The sequence below is a fragment of the Natator depressus genome, chromosome 11, assembly GCF_965152275.1.
Source record: "Natator depressus isolate rNatDep1 chromosome 11, rNatDep2.hap1, whole genome shotgun sequence".
Taxonomy (NCBI): domain Eukaryota; kingdom Metazoa; phylum Chordata; order Testudines; family Cheloniidae; genus Natator; species Natator depressus.
In genome coordinates, this window is record NC_134244.1 from 28,928,821 (window position 1) to 28,955,524 (window position 26,704).

General features: G+C 42.5%; 1 protein-coding gene across 4 annotated transcripts in view; it reads left to right on the forward strand.

The window, feature by feature from the left end:
* Window positions 1–26,704, forward strand: part of GALNT13 (polypeptide N-acetylgalactosaminyltransferase 13) — a 415,890-nt gene that overhangs the window by 100,325 nt on the left and 288,861 nt on the right. For all 4 annotated transcript variants that reach the window (XM_074967361.1, XM_074967360.1, XM_074967359.1 and 1 more), the window contains one exon: window positions 9,931–10,177. In XM_074967361.1, coding sequence (XP_074823462.1) covers window positions 10,036–10,177 — 142 coding nt within the window. In that variant the 5' untranslated portion in view covers window positions 9,931–10,035. The remainder of the gene's footprint in view (window positions 1–9,930; window positions 10,178–26,704) is intronic.

Here is a 26,704-nt window from a genome sequence, read left to right on the forward strand (position 1 = left end):
GTATTTTTTTCCCTTTACTGTGTTTTATCTGGGGTTTCTTTGGGGCAGGGGAGGGGAAGGAGGAAACAAGAGTAGGGTGTGTGCGTGTGTTTGTAATTTGTTTTTTGATATTATAGGGAGGCATTAGAAAATAGGTCTCTGGTAAAATTTATAGCTTTATATACTCCTATGCTGCAAAATGTATACTGTAGAATTTACAGTTCAACATAGCTGAGTAAGTGATGGTGTTGAAATCCTGCCTTTCAGTTGTTTCTGATTGTGAAACCTTATATTATATTTGTATAGTGTTTGGTATTTTATTATGGATAGAGTAAGGATGCTGATTTAGCTGGAAGATGTTTCTACATCCAATATCCTATGGGAAAGCAAGCATGTTTTGTTTGCAGTGGAGATGTTAATGGTGCATACTTTGTTGCGTTTTCTTTCTGGAGAACAGTTGAGGTAACCTTATCCAGTGTTCCTCCATTTATAAATAACTTGTCACTTAAAGCTTTGCTACCATATGGTAAAGTGATATCTCCTGTTAAACCGATTTAAGATTACACTAAACCAGGAGAAATAACTGAGACGCCTTCTCTGCCTTTTAGAGGATACTCTTTTATTCTTTTAATTTACACACCACCAAGAATCCTGGAAGTGGTGGACCGTTTGCTCTTCTTCTTGATTATTAAGTGCATGATTTTTCCCTTTAACCGTAGGTATGAAAAAGCTCTTGGGATACCTGAAAGGTTCTACCTTTTTGGTTTCTAAGATGAATCTGAAGCTGTTGAAAAGAACCTTGCAACAGTTCTGAAACCAAAACTAAAAAGACATGCTGTGGAAGTACAAATAAAAAAGATTTTAGTGAGTAATACAAACCTTATGTGCTCACTAAAATGAAACAATACAATGGTTTGGAAACTTAGCTGAATTCCATAAAAAATCACCTCCTTGAGAAATGCAGCTACCAAGAATTGGGTGCTAGGGACAAGACTGCTGATTTTTGTTGCCAAGCAACAGCAAAGTGAGGCTCACAATCATGCTTGAAATAGATTCACCTAAGAAAGTATCTCACAAACAGAAGGAAGTATGAATTCAGTGTTGGGGATAGGGGAGAAAAATCTAACTAAAATAAGAACACTTTCCATAAGATATGGTTAATCAGATTGTGTTTCCAGTAGGCATTAACTCTTGTCAACATTCCAATAGGCTTCTAATATTAAGATCAAAATAGCTAGAGATAGAACCTCAGGTGAAAATGCTACATGTACTCTTATAATAAACTAGTGCAGTAAATTTAAATCAGCCAATTTATTGTTGAATTAATCTAGTAGGTAGTTTTCTAACAGCACTTTTAATAAACTAATGACTAGAGATCCAGCACCCCAGAAAGGCTGTTTAGTATTAGGCCCATTTTATGGATGGATAAAGCAAGTTACAGAAGGATCAAGTGATTTATCTGGAGTCATAGGCCCAGATTCTTGAAGGTACTTAGTCTTCTAACTTCCACTGAAATCAGTAGGAGTTAGATGCTTGAATACCTTTTGAGGATCTGGGACAGAATTGCCAGGCTGGAACTTAAACCCAAGAGGCCTAACTTCAGGTTCCCTGCTCTAGCACTCAAACTACACTTCCTCTAGTAAACCATTAACATTACTCAATGCTTCCAATACTCTCGGAAGGTGTTGCTGTGAGTAGTGATTATTTATTTGTGTAATGCGCTCTTGCCCTTGGTTCAGGACACTTCATTCACACGGTTGTCAATTCTCTTATTTGTGTCCACAGTAGTAGGAACTATTTCTCAAAGGCCAGCTGATCAATGTCTCACAGAAATCTACACTCTAAAAATGTATTTAGACACATCTGTGTATGGCTGTTTCTGAACACAACTTTTCCACGAGGTGCTTGCTGCCCCTGAAGTAATGTCACTGCGATACATCCTCCTAGCTCCTTAGCAATTAAAAGCCAAGTCAGAATATAAAATCACAAGAGATTCTGAAGTTGTTGGAAAGCAGGCTAATGAAATATGAAAATGAAAAACTGGAATATAGGATTAGTCGTATTATGGACATGGTTGGAGTGAACAATCAGGTTGTGAAATGGATGCTCCCTAGAGGAACCTAGAGTAAGATAATCAACAGGGACGTTCAAAGAAAACTCTCCCCAATATTTTAAAGGATGTGTCACTTTGACTGTTTCTCTCTGAGCTTACAGATAACACTTTAGCAAAATATCATATATTGCATCTTGTATATTTAGTATTTTTATTCACTTGGTCAAACAGATAAACTAGATAAAATACTGAATGTATAGGCCTGTTGAGAGGTTAGCATGCAACACATTGCCTGAATAGAGGAAAGACTACGTCTGCATGCTCCCCATTGTGGTGATGATCAAGGAATTTGTCCAAGAGAGAAGTGTGGCTGGACCTGGCTTTGGGATAATGCCACTGGAACACTCTGCAAAATTTGAGCTAATGAGTTCTAGGAACTTGACACTTTAAGTGACAGAAGAAAATGCTGGCAAAAAAATATTTTTGTATTGACACACTTTTTAACTTTGGCTGTGTAAAATACTCTGAAAAATAGGCTCTATTCTCACCCAGTCACAAAGGCACACAAAGTTATGAAGTTTTAGAAATTTTGGTTTTAATCTCTTTGCCTCAGTTCCTCCTCTGTGAGTGAAAATGGATTAATAATGTTTCTTGTGTACTCATATACTAGGATAACAAATGTCCTAGACTATCCTGTGAAGAAATTAATCCTCTATTCAGTGCAGAGTGTTGAGGATAAAAAGAAACCTTGAACAACCACCTCATTTACTGAACATTATTCATCCTGTGCATGGAATGCTGCAAGAGACTGATGAAAAAAATTGTATGTCATCATGATGCATACACACAAGGGAGCAAATGTAAGGGTTCATGGACAACTTTAATAATGGCATTCCTTAATGTTTTCAGTGCTTGACTTTGCAATCTTCAGTTCTTTTACTACAGCTGTTTCTTAGTGGTTATTATAGACCAGGCTGGTAGCACTGCCTATGATGAAGTTTGTCTGACAATTCCCTTATAAGATGTTGTTTTCAGTTGCTTATAATTTTGCTGATCTTTAATCATTTGAACTGAAATTTTCCATGTGAAGTGTCTACTTCAGGCTGGATTTCTTTTTGAAACCTGGGAAGTTTTTCAGCCAAAAGGATTCGGCTATTTCTGAGAACGAGGCTAGGGAAAAATAAGTTATTTTCCCATTAAAAAATTCTGGTTTCTTAACTTCTGAGTGCTGGACTTTCAACCTTGATATTCTTTTAATGTACTTTTTTGTCTGGAATATATATATATTATGGCACAGTGGTGTGCAAGGCAGTGAGAGCTAAGCCAAGGTCCCTGTCCTGAAGAGGTTATATTCTAAGCAGACAATGAGTGGTGTGGAATGGGATAAAAAGAGATGCTAAGTGATAGATGCATGCTAAACTGTATTGCTAATGTTAGTTCCGTGTGTGTGTGTGTGTGTGTGTGTGTGTGTGTTTTTAATACTAACTCCTGACACGATTGTTAACCAGAATACATTGATTCTTTGGGCTAGCAGCACTATATCCAACTTTTTGCTTTAAGCCTTTTCTTTCTGATAATTTTAAATACTTTTTGATTAATTTTTCATTTAAAGAAATGTATGTTTTCTAATATGAAGCATTTATGGGGACAAGTAGACACTTGAAAATCCATTAGCTCGTTGCCAGAAACAAGGAAAACTGGAATGGACTCTTACAGTTTTATCTTCAACATATATAAGAAGTGTGTCTTTCTGGTACATAACTGGCTAGGGCTATTACCGGATGTTAAATGAAAATATCCGCTGGTGGCTCTTCCTCTAGTTCTGAGATATGTTAATTATCATCTTAAAATGGAGATTTAAAGGATATGAAGAATGGGAGGCATGATTCTTATCTGTTTGTAAATTACAAATTCTATCTAAGGTACTTAGTCTAGTCCTAAGTGTAAGAATCTGATGTCAATGCACAGCATGCACTGCTACACAGATTGAAATTACAGTCTCCAATTGCATAATGAACAAAAATATCCTGAATTATCTTTGACTTTTTTAAACTGCAGAATCCAGGTAGTAATTTTTAGTCCAGATGTTAATAACATAAGAGCAATTTACTGCCAAAATTAATTTTCCATTATTACCATTCACCATTAACCTCAGTATAGTTTATTGCACAAGCTTTATTGGACCACAGGTAAATTTCACAGTTAAGGAAAAAAGTTCAGCAGCATGTTGGAGTAGCCCTTGCATCAGTAGAGACAGTGTTAAAACTTGTACAGCCTGGGGCATGGAAGATTTCATGCAGCCCAATCTATAACAGCTATGGTTTTATTATTATTTTTTAATATAAATAAGTAAACCTAATTGAAGAGACAGGTTCTTCTAGATTATAAGGTCCTTGGGGAGGGTCTGCCTTTGTCTTATATAGCATCAATCACATCTTTGGTATTGAACACATAATGATTCTGCTAAGCATCCCAAAAGCTAATTCTAACCTCCGTACTGGTAGGGAATGGGGGAGACCTAGCATATCAGTCATCATTTTTCCTGTTTTTAATAAAGATCTCTGTCTGTTGAGGCCCATACAATTAGAACTGGGACATGTGGAAAGGTTCATCAGATATCAAGTACAGAAATGGTACTTTAGGAACTATTTCAAGGGTTATGTTTAAATGTATACCATCTTTATCTTCAGTTTAGTATGCAATTAAACTTAGTCACCTTGTACTTTATATTTTTTTATTGTTATTAATAATTCTGTTAATGAAATTCAGCACTCTTGCGAAGTGTTTTTACTGGGCTTTGGTTAAACATAGTGGTGGGTGAGGGAGGAGTAGTCATACCATGTGCAGTGTTGTAGATTGTATATTTAAAGGAGAAAAAGAAATGTAACATTTAAACGGGTGCTCAGTTAAAACAAACCACCATCAACAAAAATGAAATACTATAAGCAAGTTATGCCCCAAATCTCAACTGTCTGAAATACCAACATCCTTGTGTGGGAACTCTGTCAATTCTAAATGTTTTTAATTTACTACACTATTGCTTAAATATTTTTTTAAAAGGAAGTAAATCTGAGCAGTTGTTCATGAAACTTAAGGTAGAGTGTCGTATGTAAGACACAAGAGACAATTGTCCTGCTGTACTTGGCACTGATGAAACCTCAGTTGGAGTGCAATTCTGGACACCACACTTTAGGAGAGAGTCCATAGGAGAGCAACAAAAATGATAAAATGGTGTAGAAAATCTGAGCTATAAGGAAAAGTTAAAAAAACTGGGCATGTTTAGTCTTGAGAAAAGAAGACTGAGCAGGAACCTGGTGAGTCTTCACCATCCTCTCTAACAGCCCTTAACATATTTGATTGTTTTCCATGTCCACTGAAGATATGACAAGAAGAAATTGACTTAATCTGCAGTAAGGGAGATTTTAGGTTACATATTAGGAAAAACTTTCAAACTATAAGGATAGTGAAACACTGGAATAGATTACTGAGAGAGGTTGTGGAGTTCCCCTCACTGGAGGTTTTTAGGAACACGTTAGACAAACATCTGTCATGGTTGGTCTATGTTTACTTGGTCGCCCCTCAGTGCAGGTTGCTGGACTTAATATTTTCTCTAGCTCCCTTCCAGCCCTACATTTCTGTGGGTATGTTTACATTGCAATGTGGCTGGCTCGTGTTAGTTGACTTGGGTTTGTACTATGGGGCTGTTCAATTGTGGTGTAGAAGTCTAGGCTCAGTCTGGAGCCCGAGTTCTGCCTCAGGGGAAGGTCCCAGAGCTTGGGCTCCTGCCTGAGCCTGAATGTGAATGCCACAAGCCTGAGTCAGCTGACATGGGCCAGTTGCAGGTGTTTAACTGCAATGTAGGCATACCTTGTGCTTCTAAGGAGCATGAATTAACCAGCTAATTTTATTCCCAGAGCTATGCTGAAAATTAAGAGGATGCTTTTATCCCTTATTGGAAGTGGTTTGGGGGGCTCTTTAAATCTTCTTTCCCTTCATTGTGATTCTTCTAGTGGCTATTTAAGTACTCTTAATGTGCTCCAGACAGGAGTAACGGAGCCTGAGCAGCAGATTCTCCTGCTTTTTTCCAACCCTTCCTCCTCTCCCCGTTCCCACCCCACCCCACAAAATGAAACCATTCAATGGTGATCCACCAACAAAGGCACATAAAAATATTTTGAGTCATAACTGAATTGTAAGATCCTTGGGACAAGGAGTGTGTCAGCTTCTATGTTCTGTAGAGTTCTGAGCACACTGCTGACGCTATAAAAGAATACAGAACAGGGACTAGATAAAGGCAAAGCTAGAGCAGAAAACGTTTCTAAGGCTCATTGCTCACTAGCCTAAAATCAGGCTTACCAGCTATGGTTTTGTTTGAGGGAGAGTATGTTTGAATTGCATCCTTTCTCAGCTTTTGTTTTTGTTTTTAATCAGCAGGGAGAATATTGAAATATACAAGAATCCTCCTGTTTCAGTGCTCTAGTGAGAAGAATTCTTACAAGAAGGGGGCAGACCAGTGTAGTAGAGGGATAGTGTGGCATATATACACATACTTGTAAAGTAATCCATGCCCTGAGTTAGTTGGGTCCCCCAGAGAAGATGAAATTTTATTAGCCTTGTTACTCTCTTCTTGAGAAGCCAATAGATTTTGTTTTTTCAATATCAAGAAGGTAGTTTACCATTTTCTTTAATACGATCTTTTAAGTAGATTCAAATTTGGATCCTCGCAGTGGAGCACGCTCTTCCAAATGAGGGCTCTCTCTAAACTGTCATTTATTTTTGGAAAAGACATGTATGTAAGTGCTAATAGATGGCATATTTTGTTTTATTAGGCCCTTGGTAAGGTATCCAGCTGCTGAATGTTAGGACACTGCTTTTGAAACCTGGCATCAATACAGGAAGTGTCCTATACGATTTCCCATCTCTGCGTGGAATGCTCTTTGTAGTGATGTCTAAGTTTAAATTTACAATCTAACTTTAATATATTACAGTAGAACGACGAATATGTAAGGGGACTGTTGCCCCCTTACTGACATTCAGTGGGGGTGTTTTGGTTGGCTAGCTCCCAGTACTAAAAGGGGAAGGGTCTATGGGAAATCAGGACCCTGAGACTGATAGTCCCCAGAAACAATGGGGAGAGGCCAGTGCTCCAGGTCAGCCTGAATGACATGGCGGGCAGGCTAATCAGGGAGTCAGGAGGCCAGGGCGGTCCTGTCCTCCATGTGAGCTGGATTTGCCTGGGTCAGACAGAGTGGGGCCGAGCTAAGGAGAAAGCAGGGGCCAGAGCTGAGCTGCGGAGCAGAGCCGTGCCAGATCCAGAGAGAGCAGACCCTTTCCTGGGAGCAGAGCTGCAGCCCCAAAGCCAGAGGCACAGACCAGTGAGAGCAGACTTGCCCTGGGAAGAAAGCTGCAGCAACCAGAGCCAGAGGGGCCAGAAAAGCAGCCCAGGAGGCAGGTCAGTGCTGGGAGCAGAGTCACAGAAGCAGCCTGCAGAGAAGACCTGTCCTGGGAGCAGAGCTGTAGCAACCAGAGGCAGAGGGGCCAAAGAAGCAGCCCAGGGAGCTGGAGGCAGAGCAGCAGCAGCAGCAGCAGTGCTGAGACAGAGTGGTGGGGCTGGGGCTGGAGCAGTCCAGAGCTGGGTGCGGTGAGCAGCCGCGGACAGAGAGGGGGACCCTGGGCAGCGGGACCAGCAAAAGGAGACGCCTCAGCCAAGAGGCTCTGCAGGCCAGGCTTGGATCGTAACCCCGACAGGGCGGGGGCGACACTGGAAAGAAGGGTCCTACCACTTAGAGCCTGAGAGCGTGTGGCCACCACCAGAGCCAAGTGTCCAGCGCACAGCATCCCTGCAGTGCAGCCAGGGCCTGAGAAGGCGGCCTGGGACTTACAAGGAACAGACTGTGAACTGCCCTGACATTCCAGAGACACTGTTTGTGATGTTCCCTGCCACAGAGCGGGTTGTTGTGTTTCCTTTAACCTTTCCCATTTTTCCTTATTCTTTTTAAAATTAATTGTTGATTAAATAACTTGCATTTGCTTTAACTTATATGTAATGGTCAGTGGGTCAGAGAAGTGCCCAGTGCAGAGAGAGTACCCCGGAGTGGGGACACCCTAGCCCGAGTCTTAGGTGACCACAGCAGGGTTGGGGGTTGGGCCCCCCAGGAATCCTGGGCCCAGCCTTGTTGGGGTTACGAGCCTTGTTGGGGTTACGGTCTCCCACAGTATTCTTGTCAGCAAGTTAAAGTAGTATGGGCTGGATGGATGCACTACAAGGTGGGTAGAAAGTTGGCTAGATTGTCGGGCTCAACGGGTAGTGATCAATGGCTCCATGTCTAGTTGGCAGCCAGTATCTAGCGGAGTGCCCCAAGGGTCAGTCCTGGGGCCGGTTTTGTTAAATATCTTCATTAATGATCTGGAGGATGGTGTGGATTGCACTCTTAGCAAATTTGCGGATGATACTAAACTGGGAGGAGTGGTAGATACGCTGGAGGGTAGGGATAGGATACAGAGGGACCTAGACAAATTGGAGGATTGGGCCAAAAGAAATCTGATGAGGTTCAACAAGGACAAGTGCAGAGTCTTGCACTTAGGACGGAAGAATCCAATGCACCGCTACAGACTAGGGACCGAATGGCTAGGCAGCAGTTCTGCAGAGAAGGACCTAGGGGTGACAGTGGACGAGAAGCTGGATATGAGTCAACAGTGTGCCCTTGTTGCCAAGAAGGCCAGTGGCATTTTGGGATGTATAAGAAGGGGCATTGCCAGCAGATTGAGGGACGTGATCGTTCCCCTCTATTCGACACTGGTGAGGCCTCAGCTGGAGTCCTGTGTCCAGTTTTGGGCCCCACACTACAAGAAGGATGTGGAGAAATTGGAGAGAGTCCAGCGAAGGGCAACAAAAATGATTAGGGGTCTGGAACACATGAGTTATGAGGAGAGGCTGAGGGAACTGGGATTGTTTAGTCTACGGAAGAGAAGAATGAGGGGGGATTTGATAGCTGCTTTTAACTACCTGAAAGGTGGATCCAAAGAGGATGGATCTAGACTATTCTCAGTGATAGCAGATGACAGGACAAGGAGTAATGGTCTCAAGTTGCAGTGGGGGAGGTTTAGGTTGGATATTAGGAAAAACTTTTTCACTCGGAGGGTGGTGAAACACTGGAATGCGTTACCTAGGGAGGTGGTGGAATCCCCTTCCTTAGAAGTTTTTAAGGTCAGGCTTGACAAAGCCCTGGCTGGGATGATTTAGTTGGGATTGGTCCTGCTCTGGGCAGGGGGTTGAACTAGATGGCCTCCAGAGGTGCCTTCCAACTCTGTTATTCTATGACTCTGCCAGACAGGAGAGTGGAAGGGGAGTCCTCAAGGGCCGGGAGGCCACTGGGTAAAGGAAGTGGGAGCGAGGACTCAGATCCTTTCGCTAGCCCACTTCACCAGGGTAGTGCAGAAGCCAGGAAAGTTCCCCAAAATAGTGGGACTATTCACCCGCTTACAAATAGTTAAGTTTAATCCTCCTTTCCAAAGATACTCTTTTCAAGGCAGTGTTCCACATAGGTAGATAGAGTATCTAGTGGCAGTTTTCCTTCAGTGACATCTGGTGCTCAAGTGGTGGTCTAAATGTCAGTGGCAGGGTCACTCAGTTTTTTGGATTTACAGACATCTGGGTAAAATATAATCCAGCACAGGAAAAAATCAGAAGAACTGGATTCTTTACAAAAGCAAAGGAAACAAATCTTCATAAGATGGGTTAACATTACAAAGATGATATTTAGATACAGGAGAAAGGAAAATAGATTAATTTTTAAAATAGAGTAAAAACATCTCAGCATTATATGTTTGTATCATTTTTGGATCTTAAACCATGTATACTTGTTAGGTAATTCAAATATTTTTTTCTTTAATTACAGTGGATGCTCTCGACTTCACTTTCATACTGGAATTTAACTGCGTGGCTTGGATACATCCCAGCAATAGCCATCTTTACTAGTGTGTGAACTAAAAACCAAGACGAGATGAGGAGATTTGTCTACTGCAAGGTGGTTCTCGCCACCTCTCTGATGTGGGTGCTTGTGGATGTCTTTTTACTCTTGTACTTCAGTGAATGTAACAAATGTGATGACAAGAAAGAGAGGTCACTGCTGCCTGCTCTAAGGGGTAAGCCCAAGTTCTAAATTATGTACAAAGGTCACAGATTTGTTTGGAAGAATTTGTCCTGACCTGGAACTTGGACTGTGTTATGTTATATATTGTTCAAAATTAGAAAGGCAAAATATCAGAATCTTAAGCATTCTGGTTCATATTACTATATTGGTTCAGTTTGTTGGTTATGTTAATTTATTTTAGTATTAGACGATTAGCATATTAGCAGCTCAGACAATTTGGTATAAACAAAATTAAATATACAAGTCCCATTTATATGTAAGTATTTGTGTAGGAGAAACCACAGTTCTGTGAAGAATTTTTCATAAAGGAAAAACTGTTGACTGACATGCAAATCAGTTGATATGCAGAGTCTGTGTAACTGCATTTATTATGGTACATGTTGAATTAAAAGTTTGGTTTAACTCTAGTCACAAAACTTAAAAAAGAAAAAACATTTTTTTTTACCTATTCTTCCATACAGAGCCATCAGGATCATGTTTGATTTAACTGTAGCTGCACAGGGGGTAGAGACTAGCAAATATTTAGCCACCCTTTCTCCTCCATCCTACTCCCCTTCTCCCCCCCACCCCCGCATCCATCCAGAAACCTCCCTTCCTCTAATATTCATTCAGATGATTAAATGAACTAGAGTTGTCCGTTTTGCTTTCTTCAATATTTTAATAATTTGCTTTACTGGCAGTTATCTAAATGGAAACTGAATCTTAAGAGATTATAACAGAAATAGTCATGGAAAGCAAATTTGAATGTGTAATTGTGAATATTTGTACTGCAAACTTGGTTCTAAAGTTTCTCATTGGCTAAGAGAATAGCATTGCACCATCTGTCTTACGTGTTCAAATAACACAATTCAAATGTAGACTGATGCTTGTTCGAAAACAACCTCCCAGAGCAAGAATAAGTCATTGCTATTTGAGAGAGAATTTTGATTAACGAATACATTGGAGACTCTTAATCAGTGGAAAATTAACAAACAGAAAAGGAAGTAAAATTTGTCAAATAAATTATTCATTATGAATTAGTTGCTCACCCCTCCTAGGGAGTCTAGGTACAGCCTATGCAGGAGGCAAAGTAGTTTGAGTCTTAAGTCCCATTTAACTACTATATTTATAATGTATCTTTTGCATGAGAGTATGCAAAAGAGAGTGTACAAGGCCATCATTTTTATAATAAATGCATATGTGGATTAATGCACTGATCTGTGGACAAAAGTTGAGAATAAATCAATCCTTCTGCCATTTGTTTTTGTTTTGTGTGTTTGTAAGGCTCAGTTCAATTGCTGTTTCTGTTAAAAGTTGAAATACCTCATGGTGGATCACTTCAGTTTGGAATGATCAGTTTGTCATTTGTTGAACTGATTCAGTCAGATCAGTTGCCAAAAGCAGTTGGCCTGAGTCAGCAAAAATCTGTTTAGCTTCTCAGCCAGGCTAAGGAAGTAGACGTAGGTTTGCCTGTCTTTATACTGAGTTTAGAGCTTCATTTATTTATAGTGAAATAAATAAATAGAATTCTATTGCAAAGGCTAAAACTAGTGATTGAGTTGGTTTTGTATGTCTGAAATATTCAGTTGTAAAATAAATGAAAGTTTAAAAGGTTGTCTCTTTCTTGGAACATGAATTGGATTTGTTACAAAAATTTGAATAAAGACTTTGGTCAATAATACCTCTGTCTGAGAAAGGATGTAGAGGATTTCATCCATTTTAAAAAAAAAAACAAAACTAAATAAAAATAAACCAAAAGCCCTAACTAAATAATAAAGGTGCTTAAAGGCCTCCTAGGGATATGTTGGTATGTCTATCTATTTTGATATTTTCTTATTTGTTTTAATTTCTTGCATTTAGGTTTTAGATCTGGGTAATCTAGTGTGTTTGATTTTAATGGGAATACTTGATCAAGATCTGGCCTATAGTAACTAAAAATTGATTTGCCTTTATCGTGAGCTGCAGAAAGAGGAGCACAGGGGTTCTCAACCGTTTTCTTTCTGAGGCCCCCCCCAACATGCTATTAAAAACTCCACGGCCCATAACTACTGTTTTTCTGCATACAAGACCCAGGGCCAGTGTAGCAAGCAGGGAAGTTGCAGAAGGCCTCATGCCTGAGGGGACCCTACGAAGCTAAGTTGATCAGGCTTCAGCTTTAGCCCCAGGTGGTGGGGCTTGAGTCACCGGGCTTCAGCCCCATGTGGTGGGGCTTCAGCTTTCTGCCTTTGGCCCCAACAAGTCTAATGCCAGCCCTGCTTGGTGCCCCCTGAAACCTGCTCGTGGCCCCACAGGGGGCTCTGGACCCCTGGTTGAGAACCACTGCTCTAAAGTACAAGGTAGAGATTTCTAAAAAGATACTGTACTGTTGTCAGAACATGCCTTTAACAGATAATTATACTAATCTTAACTATTTGCTTGCTGATTTCTTTGTAAAATAAAAAATGAGACAATTCTACAATGGTTTTTGTTTTGGTGTTAAGTCTGTGCTTGTTTTTTTTAATGTCGGTTTATTTAGGGTTTTTTTTTTCTCTCTTCAGAGTTTATATTGAAATATATGCATTTGACCACCACAGGGCTAAACGTTTTGCTAATCTGTATGGATTAGCTAAAGAAATTATTTAAAAAAAACCCTTACATAATCTACCAGATTTTACTTCATAAGTAATTTGGGTGACTAGACTGCAGTCGGTATCTTCTTGTAAACCGTGGTGTCTACTTTTCATGATTTTTAATATTCAGTTTATTGGATTTAATGTGTTATAGGTGTGACAAGATTTCTCTGCAGAATTCTCCTTTTCTCTCCATTGCAACTGAAGCTATTAAACTTATATTGTAGTATTACTGCAACTGGGTGTCTGGGTTTTGTGGAGGAAGTCTTACAGAATATGTAGTAATAACCTTCCTGTTCAGAATTTTGGCAAATACAATATGGAGAGAGAGAGAGAGTGTGTGTGTGTTACTCTGCTCCTAGAAAAATACTTGAAGTTGTAACAGTGTTCATTGCTTTAATAATTATACTCATGTTGTATGAGGGACCCAGGGACTCTACAGTTTCATTGGAAGATTTCTTGTGCATTGCATGTTTTTTTTAAAAAGTCTGTTAAAATTACATTAAACTTCTGACTTAAAGCAACAAAATTATGACAATCTAATTTCATCTTTAGCTGCTTGCTTCTGCCTAGTATTTTCAGTTTCTATGAATATAGAGCCATGCCCTTTGAGACCCTCTACTTTACTTGGTAACCACATGCTGAGTGAAGTCGAAGCAACTCTCTAAATTGGAATTGCCTGGTTTAGTTGTTTTTAAATGTCAAGTCTAATATGCTCTGTTAACATAGCATTTGTATAAAAAGCTTTTGGTTTTAAAGACAATACTGTACTGTGCAAACTACAGCAGTTATTTTGCGTAATGAATAGTTGCATAAATAATTTGCTGCATACTTTTTTTTGTTTCTCTTCTCCTGACTGGCAGCTGTAACTTAGGGAATCCAAATGTCTGACACTCATATGGAGTTTTTGATGCCAGTAGTATTTCCAGAGTAGTCAAATCAATATATATATATTGAATCACATAAATACCTACCTTTCAGAATAAAGATCACATCCATTTTGCCATCAGCTTCAGTGGGAGCGGGTCTGTTGAATGCTGCAAATATTTTATTTAGAATATCCAGTAAGATGTGTTAACTCAGGTATTTCAAATTCAAAATGTGGATGTACTAAAATCTTTTCTCTTGAGCTGCTGCACAACACATTTAATCCTCTTGAGAATTATATGTTGTCAATTTTTGTTTGAAATACTCTACAATATAGGCTTTTTAGAAATATTTTTAAGACTGTAGTTCTACAAACTGCTACATATAGACAGAACCCTGAGGTCTGCTTGTGTCCATCAGTTTACAGGACCAGGACTGTTTTTTGTGCAAATGTTTTAATTCTATATAAATGTAATAAATTTACATACTCTTTTACTATTAGCTATGCAAAAATTTTAATTGTATATGTCTAGAGTGCTTATTAAATGTCCACATTTTCTAACATTAAATTAAAAAAATGAGTTTTTAATAAGTACCACAAAAATGGAACAATGAAAACAAAAATAGTAAGTCTATAAAGACCCTTTTGCTCTACAGGTGTTGTCTAAATTTGTACTTGCATCTGCATATAACATCTTATTGTTTTTAAATATTTTATTGATTGTGATATTCTTGTAAAATAAGTTTATGAATACCTCCAAAAGAGAGTGTAGAATAGCTGTAAAACATAAAAGCCAACACAGGTAATTGATATACCTATACCCATTATTTAATAAAATAGATTTTCAAAGGTAGACCAAGAATCTATGTACTAATTATTGTAAGGTCATATAATCCATTACTCTTGTAGTTAATTTGTAGGAGGGAAGGACTTCTACTTCTGTACAACTATATTTTTAGCCATGAGTAAAATAACAAGTAGTTATTCCATGCCTTCTAATCTGTGATAATTGTTAAATCTCCTAAATTAAGGTGTCAAGTATTCTTGTGCCGATTGAGGCATTAGATTAAATGATTCAAAAAGTTAATACCAGCACAACTGTTGCTAAATTATGGGCAGTGGCAGTATGGAACAGCACATCCTTGTCTAGTATTATCCACTAGCATTTGTCTGTACATCTTTAGGTTTGCTAGCCAGTATAGTGGAGGCCAAGTGGTAAGAAATAGTGTCTGCTGTATTTGCTGGGATCAACTGAATGATCTCTTCATCTTGATGCAAATGTTATCCTAAACTGGAGTTGATATTTGAGTAATGCTTTCTTTATGCCATATGTTTGTTCTTGTTTTTTGAGCAAGCATCTTGTTGGAGAGAAGTTAGTTAGTTAAAGTAACCCCTGGATCACATCAAGAATTTACTTTTAAGAAATAGAAGAAAAAGGTAATTTGGGGTTCTCTAATTTTAAATGCTCATAATTTGTTCTATCTGATTGCCTTAAATATTAACCTCAACATCATCCTAAAGAAGATTGCTGTTGCCTGTTCACTGAGTAGAAACAGATTTTTGGTTCCCCATTCATTGGATAGACACTGATGACCCAGACTAGGTCTTTTGTGGTACTTCTCCTTCTCCATACTGCTTGGGTGCCAGAAGGTTCCAGCATTTAGAGCACTGGAGAAACAGAGCACCTCCTATAAACTGGGAGGAGTAATTGCAGGGTAAAAGTCTTGTTCGGCCGCCAGTACAGGAGTCTTTTTGAAAAATTTAGCTGCCACACTCTAACATGTCTTTGCTGAGCATGTGTGAATTGAGACTTTTAGAGATTTATAACTTGGCCGGTTTGGATGGATTTTCATGGGGAAAGTAAAAGTCCCATCCCTGAAACCAGGGATACTTCTGCCTGATCCCACCCCTAAATTTCAAGTCCCTGCTCTAAGAATGCTTCCTTCTCAATGAACTAGTTGGGGGGAAAAGGGCAAAATAATATATTTTTCCTAAACTAATCTGTAGAAATGGCCAAACCTTTTTTGACGTGTATGTGTGGGGAAATTAGCTTGAGGTAGTCAGTAAAATTTCAGCTTCAAAGGTTAAAATTTCAGAAAGTTGTACGTAACTGAAAAAGGATTCTTAAAGCAAAGTATTGGGCAACCTTAACTAGAGGTATAGCTACCAGATCTGCCTGTAGTTAAATAAATGCACACAAGGGCTGTTAACTTTGAACAGAATGTCCAAAATAAAACACTCTCTCTCTCTCTCTCCCCGCCCTAGCCCCCTTGATCTCTGTATACTGCCTGTCCTCCTCTCCTGTCTGTGTCCTGTACTTTCTACTTGGGAAACCCCTTAATCTGAGGTCACTAGGTCTGGACCACATGCAACTCAGGGCATATCTACACAGCAGCTGGGAACATGCCTTCCAGTCCAGGTAGATAGACTTGGGCAGCTGGCAAGCCAAAAATTTCTGTTCGTTTCTCCTGAATCACATTTTTGCTTGAAATCCCTGTGAAGAATTGCATTTTTTATTTTTTTTTATTTTTGACATTTCGTCCCAGTTCAGAATGAAAACCGAGAATTTTTTCACAGGAAGGGATTTCCAGTTTTTGGCCAGCTCTAGATAAAACCAGGTGTCTCCACCTCAAAATTCCCTTGCCTTTACTCAGTCAGTTTGTCAAACATTAAACAGTAACTGGTGTCTTATAGAAAACATTGGGGAAAAAAAATCTTATCTGCATTCCTCTTTCCCTTTTTTTAAATTAATGGGATGCTGACATCAAATAGGAACTTCATTGCCTGCAAGTTCATTTGCTTAATTTGCCTGAAGCCCTAAACATCTCATTTTGAAATAATTAGCTGAGATTTGTCACAAATAAGCATTACAGGCTTGTTCCTGGTCCTGTTCAATTCAGTGGTGATAGGAGTAAACCCAAACTGAAGAATAAAATGCAGGATTAGAAGAATTTATAAGCATCAATGTTAGCAGCCTTAGTAATAAAAAAAAAAAAGGGGGGGGGGAAGAAACAGAAAATATAACTAAGCAGAACTGTCGCTAAATACTTTTTATTATAGGCAGGGTTAAGTTGCCGACACTTCCTATTATAAGGCACTGTTTTCAGTTACCTAAAACTGCCAAACTTGTATGGGCTGAAATTTTCCAGGCCAGGTGTCTGACTCAGGCTGAACGTTTTTGGAAAATTTCAGCCAAAATGGATCAGCCATTTTTGAAAGTGAGGCTAAGGAAAAATACATGATTTTGCCTATGTTAAAAAATGCTTGGGAGCAGGGACTTGACATTTGGCCTTTGTGACAGGGATTTATCTACTCTCACTTTTGTGAAAATCTGCCCAAATTTGGCCAAGTTAAATGCCTTTGAAAAATCAGTTTGCACGTATTCAGTAGAGACTTCTTGGGTTTTTAATAGCAGATTGCTTAGGAACCTATTTCCTAACTTGTGAGTACTTGACTTTGCAACCTTAATAATGTTTTTTAATTAAGTGTTTTTGCTTGTAATATATATCCATATGATGCCAGAAGCTCTTTACTGTTGTAACTTTTTTTGTATTTAATGTGCATGCACATTTTCCATTTCCCTCTGCCGCCCCTCCCCCCCCAAGATGTAGGCTAAGCTGTAGTAAACACTATGCTAATGTTAATTATGTCCAATACCATAAATAGAGGGTAATGGTACTGAAGTTGCTAGACAAATTATTTAAAATATTATTTTGGAGGAGAATTTTCTCAATGTGACAGTAACTCTACTTTATTTAAACTGATAAAGTACTCCTATTTTTAGGCTGTGTTGTGATCATGTGAATCAAGTTAATGAAACATTTGGATGCTGTAATAAAAGTTTGGGGTTATGGCCAAGTTTAGAAAATGAGACATTCATTTCAGTAGTTTCCATAGAAACATGTTTATCTGACAAACTACTGTATGCATTGGACACTCTGCATTTACAATGGTAGCACACATTTTTAACAACATACCTTATGTGTATAATAGATGGAAGAAATATTTGTTAAACAGAAATCTTGTCACAAATTTGTTGACAAGATTTAAAACATTGATTTGTCTATTGTGAAAATGCATTAAGTTTATAGATCTTTGCTATATACCTCATGAAATAGGGTTTCTAAAGGTTGAGAGAAAACTGTTACATAGACACCTTCTCTGATTTGTGCATTTCAAAATAAATGGAAGATCTGATTGAAGTTTATAGAGTCCCTGTCAAGGAATATCATTGTGTTTCAAGTACTGCATGGAAATATATCATAGGACTTACTATTATTTGTAACTGTAGAAGCGACAATAATTTAGTTGTTACCAAGTTACTTACTTTTAAAGATATTGAAAGTATGGCTGCCAAGCAGCTTCTTTTGTCAAAATGAAGGAATTTATTGTGGGATAGGTTTTAATAAGCAAATATTGTATTGGGAACCATGGTTCATGTTTATGTCTCTTGGAAACATGTTGCTATAAATACTGCTGCTTGAGCACTAAATAGTGCATCTGCAGTCTCATTTGTTATCAGTTGCATCTGGTGGCCAAAATAAGTTATGGCGTTGGCGATTAGATATTAAATACCCTTTCACACTTCTCTAATAAAATATTTCTGAGCTCTGAACCTCCCCACACTCCTCCATTGTTTCTGATTTCCTAAATAAAATTAAGCAACCAACTAAACAATTTAGTGCTCTGTCTCCTCCCTTGATAAATATATTCTATCCCAATAGCTCTTCTGCTGCCACCTCTGCTCCCCTAATGCTATAAATGAACAGGTTTCCCCACCCACTCTGCTCTGCACTAATGAAGAAGGCTCTTGCATGTCTGAGAGGTAACTGCTGGTTTTTGAGCTATCCTAATGCGCAATAAAAGCAAATCTGATGTGCTCAACTCCACTGCATGTCATGGAACACAACACATAGGTGTTTCTGTCCTCCCCCAACACACACTAAACTGGAAATTGAGAAGTACAATAGAAAAAGGTTCATGCTTATGTTAATGTGCATAATACTAACGCTATGCCAGTTTATTAAGTTGTCATGGTACATGACTATTCTTTTAACGTTCCACTGTTTGGTATAGAAAAGAATGATAAATACTTTCTAATGGGTATGTCTTGTCATTTGATGAAGGTTTTTAAGTTCAGTTAGTATTAGTGTGACTTGCTGCGTTAATATAGGAACTTAGATTCAGAGATCGCACCCTACAAAGGATCCCTTACAAAATGTTCCCTATAATACCTTACATTACCGGTCTTCACTTTGTATTGGGGTTTGTACTTCTGCCTGTCACTGAAGTGTCTGAGAAACTTCCACATAAAATTGATAGCAATAGCAAATTTCCTAATAGACTTCATGGAGTCTCTGGCACATTTCTCTTTTTGGGGGTATCATACCAGTGAATTACCATGTTGTAATAATATTCTGATACCTTTTGGAGCCATTATGATCCCACATTCACTGTGGTGCTAAGATGGAAGTCAGCTTCTTATTCTTAGAATTTTTCTCCAGAATATATTAGAATGATACAGCTATAATATAGTCCAATTGCTGGCCTGGCACCCATCCCCAAATCTGTAAACAAAGTACCATTATGTTACCAGTGGACAACTGTCTGTTAATACTATTGTGATAAGAACTTACTGCCATTATGTTTTATATAAAGGATGCCAGATTTAAAGGCTGTGAAACATATTTATAACAGCTGGCAGTCTGAGGATTTTGTTCAGCAGCGAAGTCCCAATGCTGTGCTGGGTAATTTTCATTTCATTTACATACTTTACCAGCCTGCATTTGCCAAACCTCAGCCCATGTTCCTGAAATCTGAACATGGACTGTGGTAGTTTGCATAGCTGAGAAGCCAGGGGAACTAACTTCCTGATCCCAGTTTACCACCACCTCAGCAGCCATTCCCTCCTCCTTGAACAAACCTTTCTAAACACATCTAAAGTAAAGATGATGGTCCTGGGGGTAAGGAGAGAACAAGCTATAGGTTCAAGTTCACAAACTCCAGTCTCCAAGAGTATCTGCAGGGAGCAGATTCACTTTCAGCCCCTACAAACAAAGCTATAGGGTTCAGGTTGAGATTCCTTTTGCAAACCCTGCCCTGCATTTGCACAACACTAATTAAGAACCGCAGCAGGTGAAATCTCAGCTCCATTTGAAGTCAATGGTAAAACTTCAACTCATTTCAATAGGGCCAGGATTTCACCCCAGATTTTTCTGTTCATTACTTTAGGTGAGGTAAAGTACAGGAAGGAAAAATGGGAAAGTAATATATTGAATACAAATTTCATATATCCTGAAGCGATGTCTGGAGTTTGGAAATTGTAGGGTATTCAGGGCCTTTAAATGGGAGAGGAATTCCACTGTGTGTCTGCCTGCCCATCCCTTCCCCACAAACATTGTGGTGGTACCTTACTTCATACTGTATAATGGTGCAAACTACAGCTGGGAACAAAACCCTGGGTCTGAATATATCCAAATTTATGGCTGTTCAAAATACAAACCTGGCCCTAGGTCATAATTTTAAAAATGACGTACCAACCCAACAGATCAGACACCCCCAAGTCCAAATCTATATCTGAACTTTTCAGCTTTGGTACTCTGTGCTAAAATGTAAGTCTGATCCAGTTCTCTCTAAAGACCATGGGAGTTTCATAATGGACTTCAGTAAAAGCAGGATCACATCCTTAGTCCGATCCCCTGGCTTGTGAACAATAAACCTAAATTATACAGCAGAAACATTGGAATTGTGGCACTGCCAGTTTCAGGATCTTTTGGTGCTACTGTTACTTAAATAAATTAAATATGACTCTTATTTTAAAGTGCCTCATGTTTTCAGTGTGGTGCAGGTTTTGCTTATTACTGCACTGTAGAAGTTGTTAGGGGGAACCCGTCTGTTTTGGCAGCTGACAGGGGGCTTCAAAGTCTCTGAAGGCATGGGAATCTTCATCCCAGAGAAGCTGATTGAAGCTTTATGTATGGGGGAGGAAGTATATCTTCTATTTTCTGTTCCCTTTTGGGAAAGGAAAGTGGTGAATTTGTATTTGGGGAACAGGAGGGTATTGTATGCCCCACTGCCCACACTAGTAAGCCTTTATTAAAAAAAAAAAAATGACCTGCCCCACTGCACCTCACCCCAATGTATACTGTGATGGGGCAAGGCCAGATGGCTACAGTAAAGTACTGTGAGACAGATATATTAGTGACAGGCTAAACAAATCCCTGTTACCAGGATAAGCAAGTGGCAGCTGCTCCAGGTCAATTAAGACACCTAGGGCCAATTAAGATCTTTCCAGAAGGCAGGGAAGACAGGTAGGTTGATGAGGACACCTGAAGCCAATCAGGGCCTGGTTGAAACTAGTTAAAAGCCTCCCAGTTAGTCAAGTGGGCGTGCATGTCAGGAGCTGTAGGAGGAAGTTGCGCTGTTGGAGAGATTGAGCAGTACACACCATATCAGGCACGAGGAAGGAGACCCTGAGGCAAGGGTGAAGTGAAGCTTGAGGAAGTGGGGGCTGCTATAGGGAAGTAGCCCAGGGAATTATATGCGTCCTGTTTCTAAAAAGTCAGCTACCATAACTGATGCTATTAGGGTCCCTGTGCTGGAGCCCAGAGTAGAGGGCGGGCCCAGGCTCCCCTCTTTGCCCCCACCTTAATCACTGAGACTGGGAGACAACAGAGACTGTGCAAGGGAGGATAGCCTCTCCTCACCTCCCTCACTGGCTTTTGATGAAAATGGCTCATTAGGCTGTGACCCTTGCCTCTAGAGAGAGAAGGGCTATGTGAAGGGTCACAGTGAGCCTCTGAGGCTAGCGAAATCTGCCAGGAAACGTGGGACCCATGGAGACAAGGACAGAGATCTGTCACAATACCAATATATACAACAAATTTGATGTTTCTTCATAAATAATTAGTGTTGACATAATTATGTGTTCATATTTTAAACCTGTTGTTTTTAGGTTTCAGAGCTAACCCTTCATTTAGATGAGTGGGGAGAGTTCATGCTTTTCTCAGAACTGTTGTTTCCTCTATCTGCAGGCTCAGGCAAACATTGCTGTATTGGTTTACAGCTAGTTCACAAGTCTAAGAATACATTTGCAACCATAAGGGCTAGAGAGTGAGGACAAGATTTTAAAAAGACTAGTGGCTTTGGGTGCCTCCATGTTTGGGTGCCCATCTTAAGTAATTAGGCTGACCAGATAGCAAGTGTGAAATATTGGGATAGGGACTGGGGGATGGGTAATAGGAGCCTATATAAGAAAAAGCCCCAAATATTGGGACTGTCCCTATAAAATCAGAACATCTGGTTACCCTATAAGTAATCTAAAAGAGGCCCAATTTTCAGAGGATGGGTGCTCAGTGCATTCTGACAATTGGGTCTGTTTAAAGTTACTAGTTACTTTTGAAAATCTTGACCTGCACTTTATTTTTTAGATGAAAATTGAGATTCTGAAGTATATATTTTTGTAGAAAACTTAAAAAGAATGTATTGCAATTTACATGGCTGCATAAACACATTGTACACGTGGCCTTTTCCTTCACGTATTAATGGACAGAAAACTTTGTTAACTTTAATTATGCTACTCTGAACATATATCAAGGATGATTATACCATTAGGGGTTTTTAAAGCATTTAACAAGTATAGAAATGAACAACTAAGAGAAAGTTAATGAGCATTCAGATATACTCTCAGCTCGTATAATAAATCCATTAACTTGGTTCTTTTCTTATGGATAGATTCTGGAGAGTTGCAATGAACAATTTTTCTTTCCCAAAGGCTCTCAGATGTGGAGTTTTTCAGGGATCATTCCTATCCTCTGTTACATTCATAATTCAAACGAGGCCATTAAAGGAGGGTGTGAGCTACCCAGGGCTCAGATGGACAATGTCTGCTTCTACAGATCTGCCCTAGATAGCAGTGCCTTTGTGACATGGCTGGTTGCTCAATAAAGCTCAATCCAGATAAGATCCAGGAGGGCAGGGGAAGCTTTTTGATGAGATAACTGAAAAGATGACTTTTTCCAGTTCTGAAGGCATCTGTCTCTCTCCAGTTGTCATAGTGGAACACAGTCTTCCGATAGTGCTCTCAGAAATGCAGGTAGATGCAATGACCAGGATTGTTTCTAAATGGAAAAATTTGAAAGACATTTGTTTTATTGGATTTCAGTGGCTCTTTAAGCCTGTAGGGAGCCAGAGTGGCTCCCCTCCAAACCAGAGGGTAAAGAGCCACCCTCTCAGCCTGAGTGGGGGGGGGCAGACCAAGCTTACGCCAATCCCCGGAAGGGGAGGGGTGGGACAGGAAGTACAAAGGGCGAGGCCCTTTGCCCAGTGAGGAGAGCACCAGGGAGGGAGGCAGACACAGGCTGCTGGCTGCTCCCTCGCAATCCTGCTGCTGACCCAGGGGAGGCCCTGGGCAAGGAGGAACCTGACCGGGAGGAAGGCCTGTGGTAACGAGGACTGCCAGCCGCTGAATACCCGGAGGACCTGGAGGGGCCTGGCGGTAGCCCGGGCCAGCGTGAGTCTGACACAGAGCGGGAGCTGGAGCTGCCAGCAGCGGACTACCCAGACGAGCTGGAGGGACCGGAGAGACCCGCTTGAGAGACCGGGTAGGAAGTAGCCCAGGGCGGAACTGCACCGTGGGGTGGGTGTGTTTGGTCAGCGGGCGCGGATGGCCCCCGCTGACCCAAGCGGTGGGACCTTCGCCTCCCGCCACTGACTGGGCCCTGGTCTGGAACGCAGTGGAGTTGGGTGGGCCTGAGTTCCCCTACCCTGGCCAGCCTGCCTTGGGTACCAGAACTGTGCGCTACAAACCCATACCGGCGCTCCCCCGCCTGAGGGGCGCGCTGCCGACTCGTGCCAGCGCCCCCCCGCTAATTCCCCAGCACCCGAAAGGTGTGACTAAGGCCTGCCAGTGGGACCATAGCTCTCCATCGCCCCCTAGGGGCTCGGAGGACAGGTGATCCCTATCCCTCCAGAAAGGGGTTAGCCGAGGGGGCCTCTGAAGCACCCCTACTGGAAAGATGGAGATGGAAAGGCTTATCAAGTTCGTGGCTGAGAGCCAGCAACAGCAGCAGCACCAACTCGTACAGCAGCTGGGTGCCCACCAGCAGCAGTTGCTTCAAACCCTGGGGGCCTAGCACCATGAACAACAAACCCAATGCTTCCAGCAGCTTGCAACCCTGTGGCCGGGCCATGGTGGTGCTCAACCGGAGAGGGCAGCCACCCTGACCCCTCCCGCCCCACCGATCCGTCCGGCCAAGATGGGGCCTGAGGATGACCCGGAGGCCTATCTAGTGACCTTCGAGCGGGTTGCCTCAGTGGCTGGTTGGGCGCCTGACCAATGGGCGACACTCCTCGCCCCATATCTGACGGGGCTGCCCAGAAGGCTTACCGTGGGCTCCCAGATGATGAGGCCCGCATTTATGCTTGAGTGAAAACAGCTATCTTGGATGCCTTCGACATTACCCCGGAGACTTTTCGGCGACGGTTTCGGGAAAAGGTCTACCCACCGGGCGCCAGACCCCAGGCCGTGGCCCAGGAACTGAAGGACGCAGGTACCCGATGGCTCCAACCTGAGCGTCGAACCGCAGCTGAGGTGACTGAACAGGTCATCCTTGAACAACTCGTGCACATCCTCCCACCCCAGGGGAGGGCTTGGGTGTTGCGGCACCGGCCACAAAGTCTGAGCACGGCCGTCGCGCTTATGGAGGACTTTCTCGAGGCAGAGGCCCCGATAGGACCGGCCGCCTGCCCCCCAAACCCTGGACCCAATGCACAGAAACTTGAACGGAGGGGGCCCACCTCCCAAACCAACGGACTCCACCGTACCCGACGACCAGATGGCAGCAGGACTGAGTTTTCCCGATGCCCCGAGTCCACATGACTCTCCGGCCCTGGACGCTTAAGCCGGCCACCGGGCCCCAGCCCACTCTGCAGCCCCACTGGTGCCCCCACGCGGCCGGCGCGCCCAGTGGTAGGACCTTGTTTCCGATGTGGCGAGTATGGTCATCTGCAACGGGGCTGTCCTGCAATGGATTGCAACTTTGGCCTGTTGTGCGTCGGGTAGCGACGGGCCCGTCCGCCCTCCGTGGCCAAACTGACAGCTCCCATGGAAGTCGCCGGGGTCCCCGTGGTGGGTCTAGTTGATTCGGGCTGTGGGCAGACCCTTGTCCACCAGGCGCTCTTCTCGGACACCAGGCGGACCATTGGAGAAGTACGGATTCAGTGCATCCACGGAGACGTAAAATTGTACCCCACGGTTCGGGTCCCCATCACGGTGAACGGAGCAACTCAGTTAATGAATGTGGCGGTGGCGTCATCCCTTGCCTATCCAGTGATCCTGGGCCGTGACTGGCCAGACTTCGTCGAGGTGCTCCAAACCCTACCCACCAAAGAGACGTTCGAGGGAGCCCCCACCTCAGAAGAAGACAGGACCTGACTCAAGCTCCGACCCTGGAGCTGACCCAGGTCCCACCCCGGGGCAGAATGGCCTGGAAATGGCTGGTCCCCCTCCTGACCTGGTGGACTTTAGCTGGGATCAAAGGGAGGACCCTACACTCCGGTTTGCCTATGAGCAGCTGGCCCGGGTGGATGGTGAGGTCGTGGAGGCGCAGCGCACCACCCAATGGCCCGGGTTCAAACTCAACCACGAGCGGCTCTGCCGCCTTGACCGAGACCCCCAGACCCAAGAGGTCCGGACCCAACTCGTGGTCCCCCGCATTCATCGTCGGGCTGTCCTGAAGCTTGCACATGACATCCCGGCTGCCGGTCATTTAGGGCAGGAAAAAACTGTGGCCAGGGTCCTGGCCAGGTTCTTCTGGCCCGGCGTCCACCGTGAGGTGAAGGATTACTGTGCGTTGTGCCCGGACTGCCAACATGCAGCCTCGGCAGGGGTACGGAAGGCCCCCCCGGTCCCTTTACCAGTCGTAGGTGTACCATTTGAGCGGGTAGCAATGGACCTGGTCGGGCCTTTTCCAAAAAGTAAGGCGGGCCATCAGTACATCCTCGTCCTGACTACAAGCCTTCCCCGAGGCCGTCCCCTTAAGAAGTATCACCACCCGCACTATTGCTGCGGAGCTCGTGAAGATCTTCGCAAGGGTGGGCCTCCCACAGGACATACTCATTGATCAAGGGACCAACTTCACGTCTAAGCTGTTCCGTCAGGTATGTGCCCTATTGGGGATTAAGAAATTGCAGGCCTCGGTCTACCATCCCCAGACTGACGGATTGGTCGAACGGTTTAACCGGACCCTGAAGGGAATGTTGCGGTGTTTCCCCCATCCAGGACCTCCGCCAGTGGGACCAGCTGCTCCCTCCTTTACTACTGGCAATTCGAGAAGTCCCACAGACATCCACGAAGTTCTCCCCATTTGAGCTCCTCTATGGGCGGTGACCCTGTGGGGTGTTGGACCTCTTGAGGGAGACTTGGGAACACAACCTGTCCGCAACACAGGGTCTCTTGCAATACGTCTTGCAACTACAGGGGCGGCTGGCGCGGGCGGGCGAGCTCGCGAGGGAGAACTTAAACACAGCCCAAAGAGCACAGGAGCAGCACTACAATCGGGGCTCCCAGGCTTGATCATTTGGGCCAGGGGACCGAGTACTCCTCCTGCTCCCCTCGGAGGAATCAAAGCTTTTTGCCCGCTGGCAGGGTCTGTATGAGGTCCTCCGCCAGGTAGGGCCGGTCACCTACGAGATTCGGCAACCTGGTCGCCGTAAGGAAAAACAGATTTATCATGTAAACCTCTTAAAACCCTGGCAGGACTGGGAAGGGCTCCTGGTTGCCCCATATCCCCCCCGAACCGGAACTGGGGCCCCAACCGCCCGAGGAGTCGGATAATGGTGAGCCCCAGCTAGCAGAGACACTCACAGTTGAGCAGCAAGAACAGGCACTCCGCTTAGTAAGGGCATTGCCCAAGACGTTCACCACGAAACCCGGGCGGACTACGCTCACCTACCATGTGATCCAGACGGAACCCGGGGTGGTGGTCCGAGAGACAACCCGGCCATTGCCTAGGCGAATGCGGGAGGCCGTAGAGGAGGAAGTCCAGGCGATGTTGGATCTGGG